The sequence below is a fragment of the Acanthochromis polyacanthus genome, chromosome 18 (assembly GCF_021347895.1).
Source record: "Acanthochromis polyacanthus isolate Apoly-LR-REF ecotype Palm Island chromosome 18, KAUST_Apoly_ChrSc, whole genome shotgun sequence".
Classification (NCBI taxonomy): Eukaryota; Metazoa; Chordata; class Actinopteri; family Pomacentridae; genus Acanthochromis; species Acanthochromis polyacanthus.
In genome coordinates this window covers 17,802,048-17,823,191 of record NC_067130.1, presented here as the reverse complement: position 1 = coordinate 17,823,191, position 21,144 = coordinate 17,802,048, and the positions used below count along the sequence as shown (strand labels likewise).

The window sequence follows — 21,144 nt, the reverse complement described above, 5'->3', positions numbered from 1 at the left end:
CCCTACAAATTGTTCTGAAATCACTGCCTTGAATGATTTATTATTTTGGAAAAGGACCAGTAATGTTCTGCAGGTATTAATGATTCTGATTTTCACTGATGTGTGATGTTTGTGAGTAACTTTAACTTATTTGTGTATGTAAATGAATTCTCTTTTGGTCAGAGTCAGAGGTGCTTAATAGCAGCTGTATAAGTGATGCCTCTGTACAAGCAGCATTTAATGAATCTATTCTGATGTTCCAACAGAGCGGCAGGATGAGGTGGTATACTATGATGCCTTTGAGAGCCCTGATGCCATGAAGGGTGAAGAAGACCCAGCGACCCCGCCGTCGCCTCTCAGAGATGAAGAACTCAGTGTCCTACAGCAGAGGACCCGGCAGCTCGAGGCCCGCAGGGGCCGCATCACCGCCAAGAAAGCCTACCTCAAAAACAAGAAGGTGAGAACGGAAGACTAGAGGCGGCATCTGTGACTTTCAGTTGTTGTAGTTTCAAGATCCATCTGGAAGGTGCAGCTGTCTTCTCTCACAGCTGCAGATCAGTTTACTGCATCATTTATACGCTTTGTTTTTCTTCAACAGGAAATTTGCGTCGTCAATCACAACCAGAAGATACAACAGCGCCAAGGTAGCCATGGTGACGGCAGCTCTCCTTCCTCACTGCAACAGGTGAGACTTATCAGTCTGTGGCTGCATAAGATGAGATGTACACAGTGAATTTAAAAATGAGCTGTTGAATAAAGTTGTGCAGTTTTAGTGAGCTGATTGTGCTGTAAACAAACTTTTATAGTGAACAAACACGTCACTTACACTTTAGACAGCAAAGTGAACAGCAGAGCAGCTTCTCTTTCAGCTTGGATCACCGTCTTTAAACAACACTAGGTCTTCTCAAAGGGTTTAAAGAGGATGTTGCGTTCTGACCTTGTTATTTTTGTTAGGTTTGAGCTTTGTTTGGTGGGTTCAATTCAGCTAATGGGTTTGAGGATTTTTCAAGGAAATCCTGTCATGAGTTAAGCCATGAGTCTTAAAGTGTGTAGATTTAAACCAAGGTGGGCTGTTGAATTAGAGCTATGTCTGGTTGATGTTATGGATAACCTTATCAACATACAAGAGGAAAAAATTTGACCAAGAAGATCTTTAAAAGGCTAGTTTAGAATTTTTTAAATGGGGTTGTATTTCTTTTTTTTTTTTTTTTTTTTTAGCATTGTCAGTATATTAGCTGGAGTAGATGGAAATCGATGGTGAAGCTGATTACTGAGCTGCTCTGCCAAATGTATTTTAGTCTCCTTGTTTGTGTTGACTCAGGGTGATGAGCTTAGTTGGCTTTTTAACGAGGAGATGATTGTTGTGATGGGATGTGAAGAAGAAACGCCTGCAGACTAACACATAATGCACCTTCACAATATGTCATTTCTGTTATGTCTTCTGAATCTTTTCACATGAGTGTTGTTTGCTGCTGTCGAGTGTTTTTCACACCTTCAGGGCAACTCATTTGGTCCAGACTGTAGATGTCTTTCAGTTGTGGTGTCTTTAAAGTTTACATTTTTTTAAAAGAAGCATACCAGGGCATATGAGCATGATCATATCTGTGGATGACCTTATGAAGTAAAAAAAAAACATTTTAAGAAGTTTGCAATTGTAGTTAAGACTCCAGCTGGACCTCTTCTATTGTAAATAGTGCTGAATGTTGTAATGGAAGGAAAAGTGTGTGTAAATAAAAATTCCCCTTAGCTTCACTTAACCCTCACTATGTTTTGTTGTATTTGGAAGGGCATCAACCCTGACTAGTCACCGTGACAACACAGATTTATGACTCCACTATCACAGCAAAATAGTTCTGCAGTTTGTAAATCTTTTGTCATCTTTTCTTTTGTCTAGAGTTGCACATACGCATTTAATCACTGTATCTAGCATGCTGTTTTCACCGTACACGAATGAAATGCTGTCCAACTTTTAAACTTTTGTAGTGAAAATGAGAGTGAACGCTAATCCTGCATGACCTAACATCCATAGCGTTGTCACCTGAGCTTTGATGTTTCTTATAAAGGATGGAGACGCTGATGAAGATGATGAAGCCAAGCGAAATGCCAGAGTGAGCCAGGAGAGGCAGAGGACCCTAGACAGGCTTCGCAGCCTCAAGCAGGTGAGAACTCACTTCAGACATTCACTGTTTTTCTCCACCAGCCTCTTCTGAAGAGACTTCAACGGTAAACTTTATTTTTGTCCTCCAATTGATTTTGATTGGATTTTTCATATTTTTAAGGTTATTTGACTTTGAATATCACACCTCTCATGTTAACCCCTCATTAAAATTTCTGTCAATTTCAATCAAATCAGTCAGAAATCATAACAACAAAAAGAATCTTGATGATCCTTGAACACATCATGTATGGCGAGCAGTTTCATTGAGAAATTTTTATCAAATCTAAGCATAAATTTGTGATTTGTCATCAAAATCACGCTATTCTAAACATTTCATTAAAAAAATTGCAAAATATTAGTCATTTGCGTTAACCACAGTCGATTAAAAACGTTTTTGTGCCACTCATAATTAAGGCTGAACTAAAGCAGATGGGGAACAAGATAAAAGTGTGAGTAGTAAAATATCAAATAGCATGTAGAGCTCTCTCAATTTTAGAAAAATAAGTAATTAAAGACATTGAACTAGTTTTTTAAAAAGTGATTTATTACGTTTTTAACTGTCGTACTGCACAAAAGACGGTTCACTTTCCTTTTAGCTGTGGTTGTTCTGTTTCCACAGAGGTGCACGGCTTTATATTGCAGTGAAAAATGAGCCCACAGTGAAGAGAAATGTGACAGGAACAGAAGAAATGCCCAGAAACTAATTGGGATTCAGAGAGTGTAGCTGTTTATAGTTTATCTTTCATACTTCTGATATTTAAACATGTTCTTATGTAGGATGTTTAAGTATTCATCTGAAGCTCCCATCCTCACTGACTCTTGTGTTTCTTCACAGCGTTATCCAGGACAGGTGACTCTGAAGTCCAGCCGGCTACGTCTGAGTCAAGCTCACAGTCGGAGGCGAGTGGGGCAGCAGCCCAGCACCCAGGCGGCCAGCGTCCAGACCGACTGCATCTCAGATCTCCCAGAACTCTCTGCTCCTCCTCCACCCGACTCCTGCGACTACGACAGCGTGTCTTTACCTACAGTCGATCTCCAAAGCCTCGACTCCTCGCCTCCCTTCCTCTCGCTGCCTCCCCTCTCCGCTTCACCGTCCATTCTTTCACTCGGGCCGCCTCCGCCCCCTCCCCCGCCTCCTCCTCCTCCACCACCCCCGCCCCCACCTCCCTCCTCAGAGGACCGGCAGCAGGTTGAGGAAAGGAGGCAGAACAGTCCCAGGGGCAGCCCAGTGAGGAACCTGCAGTGTGAGTCGGAATCGGCCTCGCTGCCGCTGGCTCCGTTCTCCCCTCGCTTTTTCGATAGCAGCCAGCTGGAGACGGCGAGGAAGAAGCTGAGGAAGACGGCATCTCTGGACTCATCGCAGTGGAGGAGAGGTGAGGAGCAAAGTTTCTGGTTTGAAGTTAAAGTGCTTTTGATTTCAGCAGTGGGTGGTGAACCCTCTAAACCAGGGGTGTCAAGATCTGTTCCTGGAGGGCCACTATCCTGCATGTTTTAGATGTTTCCCTCTTCCAACACACCTGATTCAAATGATCAGACTCGTTACCAGGCTTCTGCTGAGCTTGATGATAAGCTGATCATTTGAATCAGGTGGTTTGGAAGAGGGAAACATCTAAAACATGCAGGATAGTGGCCCTCCAGGAACTGAGTTTGACACCCCTGCTCTAAACCCCAACATCAACAGTGGGTTTAAGAGGCCTGTTGTTTTGAACAATAGTCAAAATGATGGCCTTTATCAAAACCAGAAACTGCTGAAACGGGGCAAAGCATTTAATTATCAGTTTTCAGACGGTCCTTGAACTACTCATGTGCAACATCCAAAGACGTCCAGTTCTGTTGGGAAACTTAACCCGATATTAAGTGTAAATATATTTAATCCATATCACTTTTGTGAAGGAAAAATGACTCTCTTTCCCCTTATTGAGGTATTTCCCAACAGCTGTTAGCTGAAGACATCCCAGAATATCAAACCGGTTTCATCTGTCAACTACAGTCACCTTAAATCAAGTTTTAGAACCTGTAGATCACCTCAAATTGACCTCTGTTCCTATTTGCTTCTACCAAACTGAGGCTGGGAGCTCATTCAGACCCTCTCTGAAGATGATAGAGACAAACGCTGTAAGATTACATACTGTTTAGTCTGATGTTACAGCGTAGACAAGTTGTCTCCATATTGGGCCGTAATCTAAATATGACATTTCTATCAACTCAATTTATATCCAAGGTTGAAGAGAATCCTCAGAATTGATGCTGCCAGTGCCCACATCCCTGTGTTGCTCGTTGTATCACTTCTCCTGATATCAGTAAACCTTATTCTCAACCTAAGCCATCTGAGTCTCCAGAGTGGCTCTGAAACTGCTTCCTCGTTCGTCTCTCGATATCGTAGATTTCTCTACCAACTTTATTTTACATTTCCCATTTTGTTCTGACCAGATTCTATAAAAAACAGAAAAATTGGCTTTCCTCAGGGCAACTGTGAAGCTGATTGATCTGTGAGCAACAGTCATGTGACACAAATTCAGGGACTTTTAGGCTGAACTGCAGTCTGTGTTTACACAGGGACAAAAGTTATGAAAATGAGATATAAAATAACAACGTCTATAGCATGTAGAGTCACTGCTTTTTCTGGTACTGGTAGATTGGAGGTTCTCTCTACTTCTAGCCATGGTTGTATTGTTCACATAGAGACGCATGGAGAATTATTTTGCAGTAAAAAATGAGCCTAGTGAGTAAAAATGCCCAGAAACACAGCCTGCAGTTCAGCTCAACACAGAATTTTTAGCCTTTTTAAATGTGACCTGTAGAACATAGTGATTTTTTTTTTTTTTGTAAAAAGTTTAAGATTTTTAGCTTCGATTCGGTGAAGTTTAAGTTTTCCAGCCGATTAGCACATCACAATGAGTTCCAGGATGACTGTAAAGTTGAAAATCTCCTAACTCTTTCCCTCTTTCTGCCTCTGATAAATGGGTGTGATTTTGGCGGGGGTTTTTTTTTTTGTTTGCATGGCTAAAGTGTCTTTCAAACCTTGAGGCAGATTCAGAGGGTCATAAAAGCGTGTGGGCGTATGAGGCTAACTCCTGCCGGTGTGTTTGCAGCGAGCTCCCCTATGGACGAGGTGCTGGCCTCTCTCAAACGGGGCAGTTTCCACCTGAGGAAGGCCGAGCTGCGGGTCCTGGGCCCCGACCCGGACGACGACAGCAACAACATCCTGGCTCAGATCAGGCAGGGCGTCCGGCTGAGGAAGGTACGGACCCGACCGGAGCAGCAGCGCCACCCCAAGAGCTTCCCCCACTCAGCGGACGCTCTGACCCGCAGCATCCACGAGGCCCTGAGGAGAATCAAGGAGGCCTCACCAGAGTCAGAGTCTGAGGATGAAGGCCTGCCCTGCACTGACTGGGAAAACTAGTAAACTTTTACGGATACATGGAGCCAAAATGAAGAGAAAATGACGGCCCAAGATGAGCAGACAAACTGGGCTTAAATCACCTGGAGACACTTTGGTGCAAACTGAACAAAAAACCCTTGATTTAATTTTTTTTTTTTTTACATATACTAGAAGACTGTTTTTCATACTTGTGTTTGTAAAAATGGACCACTAATCTTTTTTTTTAATGTCATTGCTGTGGCGCTCTGGGCGAGGATACAACCTCTAACCTCTCATTATGTCCGAGTCGTACTGTAGCTCGCTGTGATGGGTTTGTTTTAGGAAGTGAGCATCGTGTTCCTCTGGCTTACAGTGGCAGCAAACGCACATCAGCTCCTCACTCAATACGTTTGCTGCACACTTTTACGTTTTGCTACACAAGAACTGTTTGTACTGTAACGTCCTGATGCAGGATCTAAAAATTTACGGAAGCGTTTGACGTTTTGGGAACCTGCTGCTGTCTGTAGCTTCATATTTAGCACACACATGAGAGTAATGTTCATATTTACCAGCGTATTTCCCAAAATTGTCAAACTGAGAAGTGTGGGTCCTCATGTTTGTCACAATGGAGGATGATTTGTTCCAGTCTGGATCTCCAACATGTAGATCAGGACTTTAAAACTGTGGAGTAACCTCTCCGAAGCTGGGCGACTTCAAAGTAAAACGCAAGTAGCTGCCAAATATAACGGCTTCATCCTGGAAGGCTGTCGATGCACGGCTTTTCTCCTCGTGAAAATAAGCAACACTGGTGATTGTTCGACCCGTTACAAGTCAGTCAGATGAAACTACAGTAATGAAAGTCACACCTGCCCTGCTTAAAGTCGTGACCCGGTCACATCCAAACAAAGACTTAACCCTCGTGTCGTCCTGCGGGTCAAATTGACCCGTTATAAAGTTTGAAAATATGGGGAAAAAAAGACATTTTTATGTCCACATTTTCAACTTTTTGGGGAAATTTTTGAACATTTTTTTTGGTGGGGAAAAAAATATTTCTTTAAGAACATTCACAAAAAAATCAACCAAAATTCAGCGAAATTCGCTGAATTTTGGTTGATTTTTTTGTGAATGTTCTTAAAGAAAATATTGTAAATTTTACTGATAGATATGTAATCACTTTAGATCATTTTAAGATTTTTTTTGAAGATTTTTAACTCATTTTTTAAAAAGATTTACAAGAATTTTCTTGCGAAATTTTTTTTTTTAAATATTTTTTTAAGGAAATATTGGAACTTTCTTCCTGAAGACAAGGAAACAATATTTTTTGGTAAACGAAGACAACAGGAGGGTTAAAACTCACGCAGGCTTTTTTTCTGCATAGATGATTTTTGTCGCATCCCACAGAGGTTCGTTGTAGCAGTCTGCGTCAAAGGAAAATCACCAGTGGCAAAAAATGATGAATGAAGTTACCAGTTTTGTCAGTGGAGCTTTAATTTACTCAAATATGTCAGGAAAAACAGACACATTGCCTTTGCTGTTGCCTGACATACATTTAGATTCAGGTTAACTCGCGTGTTCTGATTGTATCTGTGAATCTATGAAGCCGCTTAGAAATCGCAGAAAGAAGGAATGCAGCCATAGTCGTCTGCACGTTCATACGTAACGTGTTGCAAAGAAAACTTGTACATTTGAGACACAAAGTGTGCGAGAAGCAGCCACAGATCTGATATTTCCACCGTCGTTTAGAAGCCAACACTGGAAATATTAGCACGTGAGCAGCTGTTTGTCTGTTGACTCGTGCGTGCTCTTGTGATACTGTTAATGCCAGCTCAGTATTCTCACAAAATATATACGTAAAGCATTTATGTTTCAGCTTCATCTGAAACATAAATGATTACTTGAATCTAGCTGATGGAGAATGGATTTACTGTAGTATTTAAATGTCTGCACAAGAAAAAAAAAAGAAATGTTAAAAATGTTTCTTTAAGAACATTCACACAAAAAATCAACCAAAATCCAGCGAAATTCGCTGGATTTTGGTTGATTTTTTGTGTGAATGTTCTTAAAGAAAATATTAGAAGTTTTGCTGATATATATGGAATCACTTTAGATATTTTTAGGATTTATTTTTGGAAGATTTTTGGAATACTTACAAAAAGTTTCTTGCCAAATTTGGGGGATTTTTAAAAAAAATAAAACTCTTCAGGAATTATTGGCATTTTCTTCCTGAAGGTTTGGCAAATTTTCAGAAATCTGGGGAATATTTTTTTTTTTTTTTATCAGCTAAGGAAAACTATTTTTTGGTGCCTATAAATGAAGACAACAGGAGGGTTAAAGGAAAAGCAGACGTAAATCGCTTTAATGTGGCTCCACTCTTCAGAGATTTTACCTGCATCTATTTTTTTTATTATCAGTTTTTAAAACAGAATTAAGCCTCTTCCATAGGAAGATTTGCTGCATTTTTTTCTGTTTTATGTAATTCTAAACTGAATATCTTGAGGTTTCACGGTGTTTGGCTGGACAAAGTGAACATTTGAAGATTTTACTTCAGGCTTTAGGACAGTGTGATGGCTGTTTTTCATCGTTTCTTCCACATAAATGATTGAAAAAGTGACCAACCAGCAGACAGATTATTAGACAGTGATTTGAAAAGCTTTCTCTCAGTTGGCAGGGATTTGTTGCGGCTTCATCGCCCTCTGCTGGTAACAGCCCTGACAACATTTGGATCACATGATGTTTATATTTATTTTGCAGTTTATTTTCTCTTTCCACTGCCTTGGTTTTTTTTTTTTTCCCGCACATTTTGTTTTTCCGAGCTTACTTACTTTTACTGGAGTTGTTGTTTGACTTTGTTGTGTGTGTGATTTTTTTTTTTTTTTTAATGTTTTATACCAAACCTGTTTTTCACTGAAACCCACATTTACTTGGATTTAACATGTCGTGCACCGAGCACCAGAACTCATTTTAAAACACAGTTCTTCTTTTCTTTATGGAGAGTTTGAAGAGAAAATTGACACCGCTTGTGTTTGTGCTTTAACGCTAAAGCTATAGCAGAGGAAACAGCCAGCCTGGCTCCGTCTAAAATCACCTCTAGTCTCACTGCAGGACAGGTTTCATCATTTCATTCGTCTTGTATTAGATCACATCTAAATACTTGGCTAAATACCTTTGACATGGACGTTAACTACGACTCCCATGATGCATTTCAGCTACAAACATCCACATCCTCAGTTTATGTCGAACTGTAAGTTTAGCTTCAAACTGCTCAGTTTTACCAAATGTTAACAAACACAAGCAGATGAACGTATACGGACCTGACGACAGGAAAGAAGCTCCAGTGCTTGAGGCGTCAGTCAACTCATTTTTAGGTATTTTTTAATTATTCCAGCTAATCGAAGCTTTTAATTGAAAATTGGGCGTAATTTTTCAGATTGTGAACAAATGTCCACAAACAAACGTACACTACTGTTCAAAAGTCAGAAAAATAACCTTATTTTTGAAGGAAAAGCATTTTTTTTATAATGAAGGTAACATTGAATGAATCAGAAAACCAGTCTAGACATTGTTAATGTGGTCAATGATTATTCTAGCTAGAAATTTTTAATGGAATATCTCCATAGGGGTACAGAGGAGCATTCCCAGCAGCCATCACTCCTGTGTTCTAATGCTACATTGTGTTAGCTAATGGTGTTGAAAGGCTCATTGGTGATTACAAAACCCTTGTGGAATTATGTTAGCACACGAATAAAAGTGTGAGTTTTCATGGAGAACATGACATTGTCTGGGTGACCACAAACTTTTGAACAGTAGTGTATATAGACCCTTCTGAAAATCAAAGAATCATCACATTTTTAAGTGTTCTTCATGATCAAAGTGATTGATTTGATAGTTATCAGTAGATTCAATGTTAAACAGCAAACAGAGACTTGTAATTATCAATTCGGTGAAATTAATGTGAACAAACAAATGTCAGATTGTCTTCAGAGATGCTCCACAAAATGACGCTTCAGAATTAGTATTTTTAAGTTCTCTTTGGTGTCTCATTAATTAATTCTCTACTTCCAAAGTGTCACCTCAAACTGGAGCTGCCAAAAGCAAATTCGGCTCATTCAAATGTCCAAAATGTAGCTTCTGCTCCGATACAAAATTAGTTTGCAACACCAGAAACCCTGAGTCGAGCCAACTGTTTCCCTCTGATCGCCATCATATTTACTGCATGTAACAGGGTCAGAGTTACAGATGGGCTGCTGAGAGTTCAGATCACCGTGAATGATTTGGTCCTCTTCATCCTCAGGCTGTGTGAGGGGCAGCAGATCAGCTGATTTGGCCCATTTTTCGTTGATTTAACCTCTTGGATCATTCTGATGCTTAGATTTCTTTTTTTTCCCAACCTGAACAGTTTGACCTACGACCTTATGCATGTGACCGGTTTGAGGACAAACCCATCGCAACGTAAGTGCAATAATGAAAGAGTCATTTTATGAATTAAACTGTAATGAAAATGTAAATCCTGACAAATATTATCCGCATGCCTAAATGTATTGAAGTATTTATTGAAGCTTCATATTTTAAAGAATTTTTAAAATGTAAATGTACTTTATAAGGTTTTCTTTTGTTTCCTATCATGACATTCCTCTCTGCTTTCTATATCCCAGTTATATATATATTTTTTGTCCTTTCAAAATAAAATGAAACTCCAAAATCTTGCGTTTGAAATCTCTGTGGTTGTGTCAAGATGCCACTCTAGTTATAGCTTTTCTAAGCCATATTTAAACATTAAAAACACATTATAATGCAACTACAGATGACAAAATGGTTTAAAACCATTTAACCCTGTAGAACCCACTGTTACAAAAAACATAAGCTTAATGTTTTTATTTTATACGTGTGTGTGTATATATATGTGTATGATCAGCATCATATTTACTGCATGTAACACTGTCAGAGTTACAGATGGGCTGCTGAGAGTTCAAATCACCGTGAATGATTTGGTCCTCTTCATCCTCAGGCTGTGTGAGGGGCAGCAGATCAGCTGATTTGGCCCCTTTTTTGTTGATTGAACCTCTTGGATCATTCTGATGTGTAGAGTTTTTTCCAACCTGAACAGTTTGACCTACGACCTTATGCATGTGACCGGTTTGAGGACAAACCCATCACAACGTAAGTGCAAGAATGAAAGAGTCATTTTATGAATTCTACTGGAATGAAAATGTAAATCCTGACAAATATTGTACTTCCTAAAGAACCTCCTCCTTTTTGCATTCTTCATATGGGATGGAAATAAAGTAACGTTGGTTTAGCACGTCCATCAAAGGCCTGTCGGTGTGAAGCAGGAAGCCCTCCACAATGAGGATGTGAGTCTCCTCCTCCTCCTCCTTGTGGTCGGACTTCAGGACGATCTCTGTGTCCGGGGTGTTATTAACACCATGAGACTTATCAAACTTCACCGGGTTCTCCAGTCCCGTGTAGAACCTACTTATCATGGCGTCCATGTCCAGAGCAGTGATGACATCGTACTGCTTAAAGCCATCTTCACCAACTTCAATCTGACCTTGGGGCTTGAAGAAGTCATCCTGATGGACCACGCAGCAGTTGGGCAGGCTCTTGATCAGTCGGTTGTTGAGGGTGGATTTCCCTCTATTGGTTACACCGCCAATGCCGATGATGTACTTCATGTTCTCGGATCGGTCAAAGCTCAGAAAAAGAGTAAAAAACGTCAACAAAAACCAAGTGGGGAGTGATCGGACATGGAAGAAAGCTGAAAAAGAGAAGGTTGCAGCAGGAAACTACTCAGTCCTCCATGGCACTTGAGTTTAGTGAGTACGGTAAGAGCAGAAAGGGAGCTGCCACTCAGACGTGGTTCTTCCACCTAGAGAGGACCTCTTTCTGCTGTCGCTGCTACACATACTGCCCTAGTTGAGGTTTTAGGTGGAATTTTCCTTTTAACCAGCCACTCAGGTCTCTTTGAGGGTTTTGGATGGAATACTCGGTTAAACCAACATTTTAGGTGCATGTGCAAAGATTTTTGGTGGAATGTTCCTTTAAGGTGGATGTGTGAGGACCTTGTAGGTGGAATACTTCCTGAAACCAACCTTTGAGGTCAACATTCAAAGATTTAAGGTGGAATATTTCTCTAAACCAACCTAAATTTCATGTTTTGATCATTATCAAGTGAGAAACCTCAATCCAGACTTCTCATAATGACGTTTGAGATTTATGCTGCTGTTGTTTGTTTAGTCCAGACTAAATGACAGAAATCCACAACTGTAATTTTATTTCAGGACTCAGTTATTAAATGTCAAAACAATCCATGTGACTCTAAAAACTTAACAGCTTTACAAACTCTAAGATTAAACTCTCCACAAGGATCCAAAGGAAGTTGGACTTCTACATGAGAGCTTTAGTTATTCTTCATCTACTTCCTGAAAAGTTTGGTCAATAAAAAAGACAAAAACTAATATTTTCAGCTGAACTAAAGACAGACTTTGTGATTTTTCTGTTCACATGTTGTGTTGTTGTAAACTTACTCTTTCAAATAAATACCCTCCTAACCCCCCGGAAACCAGCGCTTGTCCTGTTTTTGTGTCACTCCTCTGCGACCCTAGACAGCTGGTTGTAATGTTTTTTAAGCAACACAACATACTATGACGTTTTTATAATGAAGGTTCTACTATGGAACCAGTTTGACATGTTCAGGTGTTCTTTGTGTGAAAACTCGGAGATTTCAGGTATCAGAAGATGGTTTTCAACTTTCTTTTGTAACTTTCTGCTTCAACTTTAAACTAAATTTAATTCACTAAGCCAGCCCTCTGGACTTCCAGTAAGCTGTGTTCCTATTGGCTGTCCAGTGGCTGCTTGGTGTTATCAGGAACACCTGAGCAGCTCTGTGTCTTCCTGCTTTATGTCTGCAGTCAAACATTTCCTTTGCTTCTCTTCACTGAACTGGGTTTGGCTCTGTTGCTTTAGTTTGTTCTTTAGGTGTTGGCTTTCAGCTTCCAGCAGTAAAATCCTCTTTAATGTGTTTCTTGGTGCGTTTTAGGGCTTTGTACTGGATAGTTGTCTTGGTAAATGTGGTTCTTCAGCCACAGTTAGCACATGGTCCTAATGTGTGCAGTGATTAGTGGATTTGGTGCAGCTGAGTTGTGTCTCCATCTTGGCTGTAGTGAGTCTTTAGAGGTTTTTGGTCAGACACATTCTGTGTTTGTGTTTGTGAACCAACGCTGGTTGGCCAGAAGGTAAGAGTTCCTGTCCTGATTCTCTGTCTATGTTTATATGCAGTCAAAAACCCTTTCTTAACTGGAATATTAGCAATAACCCGGTTGCGTACGGCCATGTAAACACCCGCAAAAACCCGAATATACTCATTTTCCAGTTTTTAAAAACCCGAATAAGACCCCTGGGTTACTCCGTTTCTAACCCTGCCCCCCTGTGATCTGATTATTTTGAATGAAAACAAACAGGAAAACCGTGCTCATAAATAAGAAAAAAAGATGCTCCAGAACTTACCTAAAAATTAATCACTTTGGGTTCCCAGCAGGAAGGAGGTGGAGCTCACACATCAGATGCCCACGCTGAAAGCCATCATCAAAGCGATCCGATCATAAATGTCAGTCGATTTACGGGTACAAAGAAATCAGAAACTGCTCCTCGTGAATTCGGCGTACTTACCTAACCAAAATGTTAGAATATATAGGCCGGTAAACGTGTAGAAATCCGTTTGGAAATCGCAGAAAAGACGCTGCAGAACTCCTATAAAAGTCCTGGCATTTTTAAGTTATTTCAGTTCTCTAGTAATTCAGTCATAGTTGTCAGGGCATCAAAGTGTAGAAAGCAAAGAAGAACTGTTAATAGGAAAATTGGCGAAGTCGGCTATTAAAAAAGTAAACAGACACAATATGAAAACAATGCATCTCACTTTACTCATATGGGAGCTTAAATCCATTGAGTGAGTATTCTTTGTTTGATTTTCAGACACTTCTATAATATGTGTAGTGTCGAGTTGACCTGAGCTGGACCAGACCCGTCCAGACAGATCGGTTTCCATGGTAACCTGCTAAAAAATAAACCTGATTTAACGGGTAAGCATCCCTTAGATCGTGGGGGGAAAAAAACAACACAACACCATGTTCATTTGGTTTTCTTTTACTATAAACTCAAAATTACAATTTGTGTTTTTAAGCATGTGGTATAATCGACATTTAAAATATTCTTTTTCCCTTTCCAGCTGTGACGTTCATTATTCTAACGTGATAAAGTCACCGGCAAGTCTCCCAAAAGTACCAACAACAAGCCCTTAGTTAGTGTTCTTCTGGTGTATCGCAGTCCTCTAATTTTTGGCAATAGGAAATCCCACAAAAAAAAAAGAAAAAAAAAGAAAAAGTACTGCTAGTCAGCTACCATTGATGCATCTCTGTACCAAAGGCAACATCAGCAAAAGTTCAGATCTGTACAGGAAAACGTCATTTGGCAAAAGAAAAAAAAAATTCTCTGCAAATCCAACCTGCGATCGCTCTGCTGCACTCTCCTCTGATAAATAGTTCAAAAATATTGCCAGTTTTTTTCTCCAAAAACCCCCCAAAACTACCTCAACACCCACGTACCAGACAATAAAAAAGATTAAGTGAAATGTAAATAAAGACATTTTGCTTTTTGTACAACTTTCATCAGAATGAACCGTCGGTAATTTCAGTAATAAATTAAGAACAAAAAAAGGATTCAATCATTGCACTTCAAGTCGCAACAGAAACAAGAGGGGAAAGAAAATCCACCCACACACACAAACTCCATTTTTACAAGTGCACTATGTTATATTCTTTAAAAAAGTGTATAGAAAGAAAGACTATTGAAGAAAATCCCGTCTCGCTCGTGGTCTATCCGAGAGAGGAGTAAAGTTACCTGAAAGTGAGAGTGAAAGTGTCTATTGTAACCCTCTGACGCTCCCTTTTTGTATTGCTCATATATTGTATCAGAATATAAGACATACTGACGTCCTCTCCGGCCTCGTTTGGCAGTCCGTCTGGATCACAGTCACATTAGTCTCTCTATCATCAGCTCACAAAAGCAGAAACAGGAATCAGTCTCAGAGCGGAGGAGTTCATTTGGCTGACGACGACTTTTATAAACAATAGTGCTTGAAAAAGTGGAAAAAAAAAAAAAAAAACAACAACAACCAAAAAACAGTAAAATGGGAGAAAAGCCGAGCAGCCGCCGAAGTCGTCTTTGATCAAAACTTCTGACGGAGCGAAAAGTTTCCAGAGTGGAGCGGAGGGAAGGCTTCACTTGGCTGTAAACGATCTGGACGTAGCAAAGAGTACCGCTGATGCATAAAGTCGAGTGTAAACTTGAGTGGAAACGAAGTGGATTCAAGTCGTGTCGGTGACGGTGAGTAGTGAAACATGCAGTAAAGATGCGGGCGCTGCGTTCCGGCTGCCGTGTCTAGCTGCCCTCCAGCAGTTTGGCCAACGTGTCCCGCAGCTCGTTCAGCTCGAAGATCTTGCTGTCCAGCAGCTCCAGCAGAGAGCGGAGGCTCTTGCGAAAAGCTTCTCTCTCCAGCTGGCTGCTCTCCAGACGCTGCTCCAGGTCGCTCAGCTGGGCCTCCAGCGTCTGGTTCCTCGACTCCGTGTCCTGAAGAAAACACAGAGTGGATAAAACGCACTGAGAGGGTGAAAACGCTGGATGCATTTCTATCTGGTGAGATGTCACCGTGTCTCATTAGGACTTCAAATCCCAGGTTGCACCACGTATCATTTCAGCATCAACTCTGCCAAAATGTGCACCAACAGTAGTCACAAGCTGTGATGTGAATAAAGCCAAATTAACTCAAACAAATCAGTCTACAGCTTCTTGATACGAGAAAACAAGCAGGATTTTCATTTTCTGTCTGACAGACAGTGGATCTGTGGTTAGCACCGTCGTCTCATAGACAGAAGATCCCCAGTTTGCGTCCCAGCCTGGGAGCTTCCTGCATGGAGTTTTCTCCTGGTTCTCCAGCTTCTTCCCACAGTCCAAAACCATGCTCAGTTAGCTGGTAGCTCTAAATTGTCCGTTTGTCTCTATGTAGTCCTGTCATAGAATGGTGACCTGTCCAGGGCGTAGGGCTGAAACCATTCCTCGACTTATTCGAGTAATTTGATTACTAAAATTCCGAGGCAAAATTCTCTGAATCGAGGCTTCGTTTAATCAACTACATGCCAGACCCCAGGTCACCACATGGTGGACTGCGGTCCAACCAGTTGAACCAAGAGTTCATCTACCAATGGAATGTTAAATTTCTCCTTTGTGAGATTAATAAAGTCTATCTTAATCTTAATGACGGGAACGCAGCTTTTGCTCTCAACCAAACTAATATCACGAGCCAATGGGAAGTAGAGTGGGTGTCCAGGATGATTATTTCTGCTGCACGGCGCACACATAGTGCAGAATCCGATTAAGTGCCAGAATAATCAACAGAATACTCCAGTACTAAAATAACTGATAGCTGCAGCCCGACCAGGGTATCAGCTGGGATAAACTCCAACCCTTCATGACCCTAATGAGGATTACGCATGTACAGATAACAGATGGATGATATAAGATGAGTTACTTGGATTCTTGGACACACTGAGTTTTTCTTTCACCCTTATTCATGTCTCCAGAGACACGCCGTACGACGCCATAAAAGAAGTCCTGCAGGACTCTGTGGCCAAAAGTGGAAAATGTGCATCTCTTGACCCATGTTGTTCATCAAAAGGTCAAAAATGATTTGCCATTCACTCAGCTACAAAATCAACCCCACACCTAAACTTTCTGAACAGAGCTATGTTGAAAATTAGTGTAGTTTTTTTAAGATCTCGTTTATGGGAGAAAAACTAAATATCACAGTGTCAGTTTTTCCCGTCTTGTGCAGGACTAATTTGCAACGTAAATCAGTCAATTTAAGCTTCAACACAACTGGATATGAAGCACACTTTTAAGTATCTGCTGCTGACGGGCTGTACTGATGTCAGTATTTACCGTTAAACGTTAGGAATGTTGGCTTTGAAACAGCTTGGTGTCGGTTTCTGGACTTTGGAGGTTGAACATGCAGTCTGAGTTTGTCCTGCTCTTGAACACAGCATCATACAGTCCATACTTACGGTGAGTTCAGTGTGTTGCTCACCTGTAGTTTCTGTGTCAGGGAGTCTTTTTGGGTCCTGAACTCATTGGCACTCTCCACCTCTGCTTTAAGTCTCTCCAGCTCCTGGAGGGAATCACACACAGGAGAACTATTACGACCCAAACAGGATCAGAAAAACGTGAATTCATTCACTTAAGAGTTTCTTTTTATAATCATATAAACACATAAATCTGTGTTTTCAGCTGCTCTACAGAAACACCCTGCTTCTTCCACCCCGTCCTCCTACCTCCTCTTTGGCCTTCAAAGCCATCTCCAGCTCTTCTATTGTTTGGTTGAGCTCCGTCTTTTGAGACTTGATCGCTGTTGTTTGGCCACTGACACACTCCAGCTCCGTCACCTGAAACACGAAAACAACAGATCTGCATCCAGACCTGGTAGCGCTGGGCGGTTCAGAGTCTAGTTAACCCTCGTATCGTCCTGCAGGTCAAAATTGACTCGTTTTAAAGGTTAAAAATGTGGGGGAAGAAAAAAAAATTCACAGTGAAACTTCTGATGTTCACATTTTCAACATTGTTGGGAAATTTTGGAACATTTTTTGGTGGAAAAAAGAAATGTTAAAAATGTTTCTTAAGAACATTCACAAAAAATCAACCAAAATCAGCGAATTTTGCTGGATTTTGGTTGCCTAGCTGCGCTAGACAACCCACGGCAACGAATTTAATTCTCTGCCAGGGTGGGTCTAGTTACCCTCCATAAGGCTCGAGGCTGGATTCTCCTAAAACTGGCCAGATGAATCACCATGAAGTGTAGAGTCAGAAGGCGGGCGTAACTAAGTGACGACAGAGGGGCGACGATTCTGACAGAAACAACCGGCGTACAATAAACAGTTATTTTTTGACTCGGCTTTGGCCACAGCCCTTAAAGATTTGAAGCTAAAATTCAACTTGAAAGATAAACAAAGGACGGCACTGAAGTGTTTCATTGAGAAGAAAGACGTATTTGGACTTATGCCGACAGGATATGGCAAATCCTTAATATACCAGTTGGCTCCGCTGGTTGGGAAGCTAATGGGACTTAGCCACAATCCGGCGATCTAGGAACTACGTCAGCCTATTCGTTGCACTGATTGGTTGTATACCTACCCAATTGCTGCAGAGTGATTTGAAAGACAACCTTTTAGCCCGCCTCCCTCCCTGTCGAGCGTTCCTAGACCCTTGTGCATTAAGAGATGGGTGTAGCGCGGCTAGGCTAGTATTTTGGTTGATTTTTTTGTGAACGTTCTTAAAGAAAATATCAGAAGTTTTACTGATATATATATGTAATCACTAGATGTTTTTAGGATTTTTTTGAAGATTTTTACTCATTTTTTGAAAATGTTTACAAGAATTTTCTTGCCACGTTTGGGGGATTTTTCTTAAATAAAACTTCGAATGGAAACTTTTAAGGAATTATTGAAATTTTCATCCTTAAGGTTTTGCAAATTTTGAGAAATTTGGGGAATTTATTTTTTTGCTGAATATTGGATAATTTTCAGACAAGAAAACAATATTTTTTGGTGCCCGTAAATGAGGACAACAGGAGGGTTGTTGTGAGCAGAGTTGCTACCCGTTTGTGTAGCCGCTCGGCCTCCTCTTGATAGGCCGCCAGCTGCTGCTTCCACTGTTTGACGTTGGCTGTGGACTCGAGCAGAGCTGCCGTCAGTTTGGCATTGTTCCCTTTAAGCGCCGCCAGCTCTGCCTCCCAGTGCTTATTGATGCTGGATGAACTGGTGAAGAGGAGGAGGTGAAGGAGACAGTTAGCACACAGGACGGTGGTTAATGATCTGTTTCACAGTTAACATAAAACAACCATGATAGCTTCTTAAAGCCTTTAGTGACCGAGGACAGAGTTGTTTCAACACTTTGAAGTTAGTTTTCTGTGGCTGAAACCTGAAAGTAGATGCGTTGAAGTATCAGACATAGATTCTTTCAATTGGGCATTAGTTTATCCACGAAGACATTCATTAGCATGATGCTAAAGTTAGCTTCTGATTCTGTAGTTAAGGACGAATGTAAAGAAAGGAGGGAAGGTTCCTTCTGATTAAAGTGTCAGAGTAATGGTAAAAATACTGCAGGACATGAAGCCTGCATAACATTTTGACTCCGCCAAGAAACTGAGTTATGTGACAATCGGTGTGCATTTGTCTGTCTGTCTGTGCGCAACATTACTCAAAAACAGACTAACGGATTTGGATGAAATTTTCAAGGAAGGTCAGAAATGACCAAGTAATTAGATTTTGGCAGTGATGTGGCTTATAGAGGGATTCACAGATTTGTGCATCATTGCGAGATATCAGCACGGTGTCACTGTAACTATGACAACAAGTGAACACTACATCAGCTGCCTGCTGACGATCATGATTGTGATCCTACTACAAATGCACCGCTGTGGACTTATCAGGTCTTATCCGTTAGAAATTATACAAGGAACAACTGATTAAATTGTGAGGGTGTTTCTGAGTTTTATCAGTTCCCACCGTCCACTACATATTTAGCTCACGCGATTCAGTATCTGTTAGGGCTGGACCTGAATATTCGGCCCAATATTCAGCACTCTATAACAATAATAAACATATATAAAATAATAAAAAAATAATAGCAGCAATAAAAAATAATAAAAATATATACAGGTATTTACACATTTAGAAAAGAATTATAATCATACTCGTCGCTGTATGAAAAAAACAATTGCTGACCTTGAATAACTCATTTATATGAATGTCTCATTCACCAAATCCCTGACAAATAAAAACTAAAACACAGAGAAACTAAAAAACAGACAAGTTTATTGCCTTTAAATCTTATTTTTCTCTCAAATGTCTCATTGACAGTTTTGTACATTTTGAGACACTGATGTGATTACTAGTCTAAAAACTGAATGTTTTGAATCTAAAGCTGCCAGATGTTTTAAAGAATTTGACAGATGACAAATGACTTAACGGTGCAGACCAAGTTTCACTGTGTTTGAAGTGTCAGAATGACGCAGAACAATTTTAACAAAACTATACAAACTTTTATGTAAGTATTTATGATTTACAATTACTGCTATAAGTGCTTTTATTTATTAGTCACTGCCTAGACTGTAAACTCCAATAAATGCGGCTACATGAACTGCTAAAAAAACATAAAGTGGAAACACTTTAGAGTTCTTTAGTATCAGAAGTAGGAAAGTTTCAATCAGTGCATTTTTGGTTTATGCCTATATTTTTGGCAGCTGTTTGTCATTCTAAAAAAAATGAGAGCAACAGGGTCAAATAGGTGAAATATACATGAATTATGGCATTAGTAATGTATAATATATCACATATATATTATTTTATTGTTCTTTTATTGTATTGATTACACAAAGTTTGGTCTACCTCTCAGTTGTTGTGTACTCCTACGTATACTTTTAGCCCCCCACACTAGTCTATAAATGAGTTTTACCCAACTTTTGTTTGTGTGCTGAGAGGTAAGCGAGATTGTGCTGTTGTAATTTGTGTCTTTTAATGTAAAATAATTCTACTCATAAGTTTACTTTTCCATTCTAATACGGTTATGCATTATTTAATTTCTGTAGGAGTACAAGTCTTGTTTGACAGAAGATTTTGTGTGTCCTTTTTATCCACTGTAAAGGGCTGTAATAAACGATCTCCAAAACAGATCTATGTGTCGCCTGAGTTCATAAAGCCACCGGTTACATGAGCACATGTAAATTCAACTTCAACAATGAGCGAACCAGCTCAAGTAAAATACCTTCAGCAGCACCCGGGTTTAGCAGCCTGTCATCATGTGCGCTGGAAAGCGTTCAGTCCAAATATATGCGAGGATTTCTGAGCACGAGGCTCAGGTGTCACATCTGTTGTCATCTACCCATAACCCTCTGCAATCTAGGGCTGCTTACTGTAACCAAAACTGATCCACCGCAAATGAACTGCTGCTCAGATCAGCGCTGGAGGAAGTAAAATTAGTAGCAGCACTCTATAAAAACTCTCCTGTGAAAGCATCAGCTACTTACTAAGCAGAAACGACCCTGTCAGTGCTACAGAATGATTTTATTGTTATTTTATCAACTTATTTTAAAGTTATTATTTCTCTGAATTTGAAAACCTCCTGGAGGATTTGAAAGGCGTGTTGTCTTCTAAAAAACAGCCAAAATTACAGCATTTATCAGTTGGAATATGTGATAACAGCAAAAGAAGAATTGGATTTTCATTTTTCTAACGATTCTTCACCTCATAAGGTGCAACATGTTGTAGAAAAAATAACCAAATCTAAGCCTAACATTTATTTCATTAAAATACTTTATTCTACATGTATAAAAGTGCCAAAAATAAACTGTTGACTATCACCAGATTCTGTAAAAACACTACAAATTCTGTGCTCAACCGTGAGGCCTTTAGTGACTCAACCGCAACCAACAATCATGTGACAAATTTCAGGGACCTTTCAGCTGAACTGCAGGCAGTGTTCACACAGAGTAGAGAGGAGACAAGTATGGAAACAAATTAAACATGCAAATAGTAAAATATCTACA

General features: G+C 40.2%; 3 protein-coding genes across 3 annotated transcripts in view; 1 reads left to right on the top strand and 2 right to left on the bottom strand.

Annotated features, from left to right (window-relative positions):
- Positions 1–10,197, top strand: part of jmy (junction mediating and regulatory protein, p53 cofactor) — a 35,153-nt gene extending 24,956 nt beyond the window's left edge. Inside the window, exons 6-10 of the mRNA XM_022200968.2 lie at positions 246–436; positions 578–664; positions 2,043–2,138; positions 2,973–3,510; positions 5,230–10,197. Of these exons, the coding sequence (XP_022056660.2) occupies positions 246–436; positions 578–664; positions 2,043–2,138; positions 2,973–3,510; positions 5,230–5,540 (1,223 nt within the window). The 3' untranslated portion in view covers positions 5,541–10,197. The remainder of the gene's footprint in view (positions 1–245; positions 437–577; positions 665–2,042; positions 2,139–2,972; positions 3,511–5,229) is intronic.
- A 95-nt stretch (positions 10,198–10,292) lies between these two features.
- On the bottom strand, positions 10,293–11,343 carry LOC127530871 (nicotinamide riboside kinase 2-like). Its single transcript, XM_051938647.1, has one exon. The coding sequence runs from the start codon at positions 11,168–11,170 to the stop codon at positions 10,733–10,735; it is 438 nt and encodes a 145-aa protein (XP_051794607.1). The 5' UTR covers positions 11,171–11,343; the 3' UTR covers positions 10,293–10,732.
- Positions 11,344–13,621: 2,278 nt separating this feature from the next.
- LOC110955827 (homer protein homolog 1-like) overlaps positions 13,622–21,144 on the bottom strand; it is a 40,912-nt gene continuing 33,389 nt past the window's right edge. Inside the window, exons 6-9 of the mRNA XM_022200967.2 lie at positions 18,196–18,355; positions 16,877–16,987; positions 16,633–16,713; positions 13,622–15,119 (exon numbers count right to left, since the gene is read on the bottom strand). Coding sequence (XP_022056659.1) covers positions 14,931–15,119; positions 16,633–16,713; positions 16,877–16,987; positions 18,196–18,355 — 541 coding nt within the window. The 3' untranslated portion in view covers positions 13,622–14,930. The remainder of the gene's footprint in view (positions 15,120–16,632; positions 16,714–16,876; positions 16,988–18,195; positions 18,356–21,144) is intronic.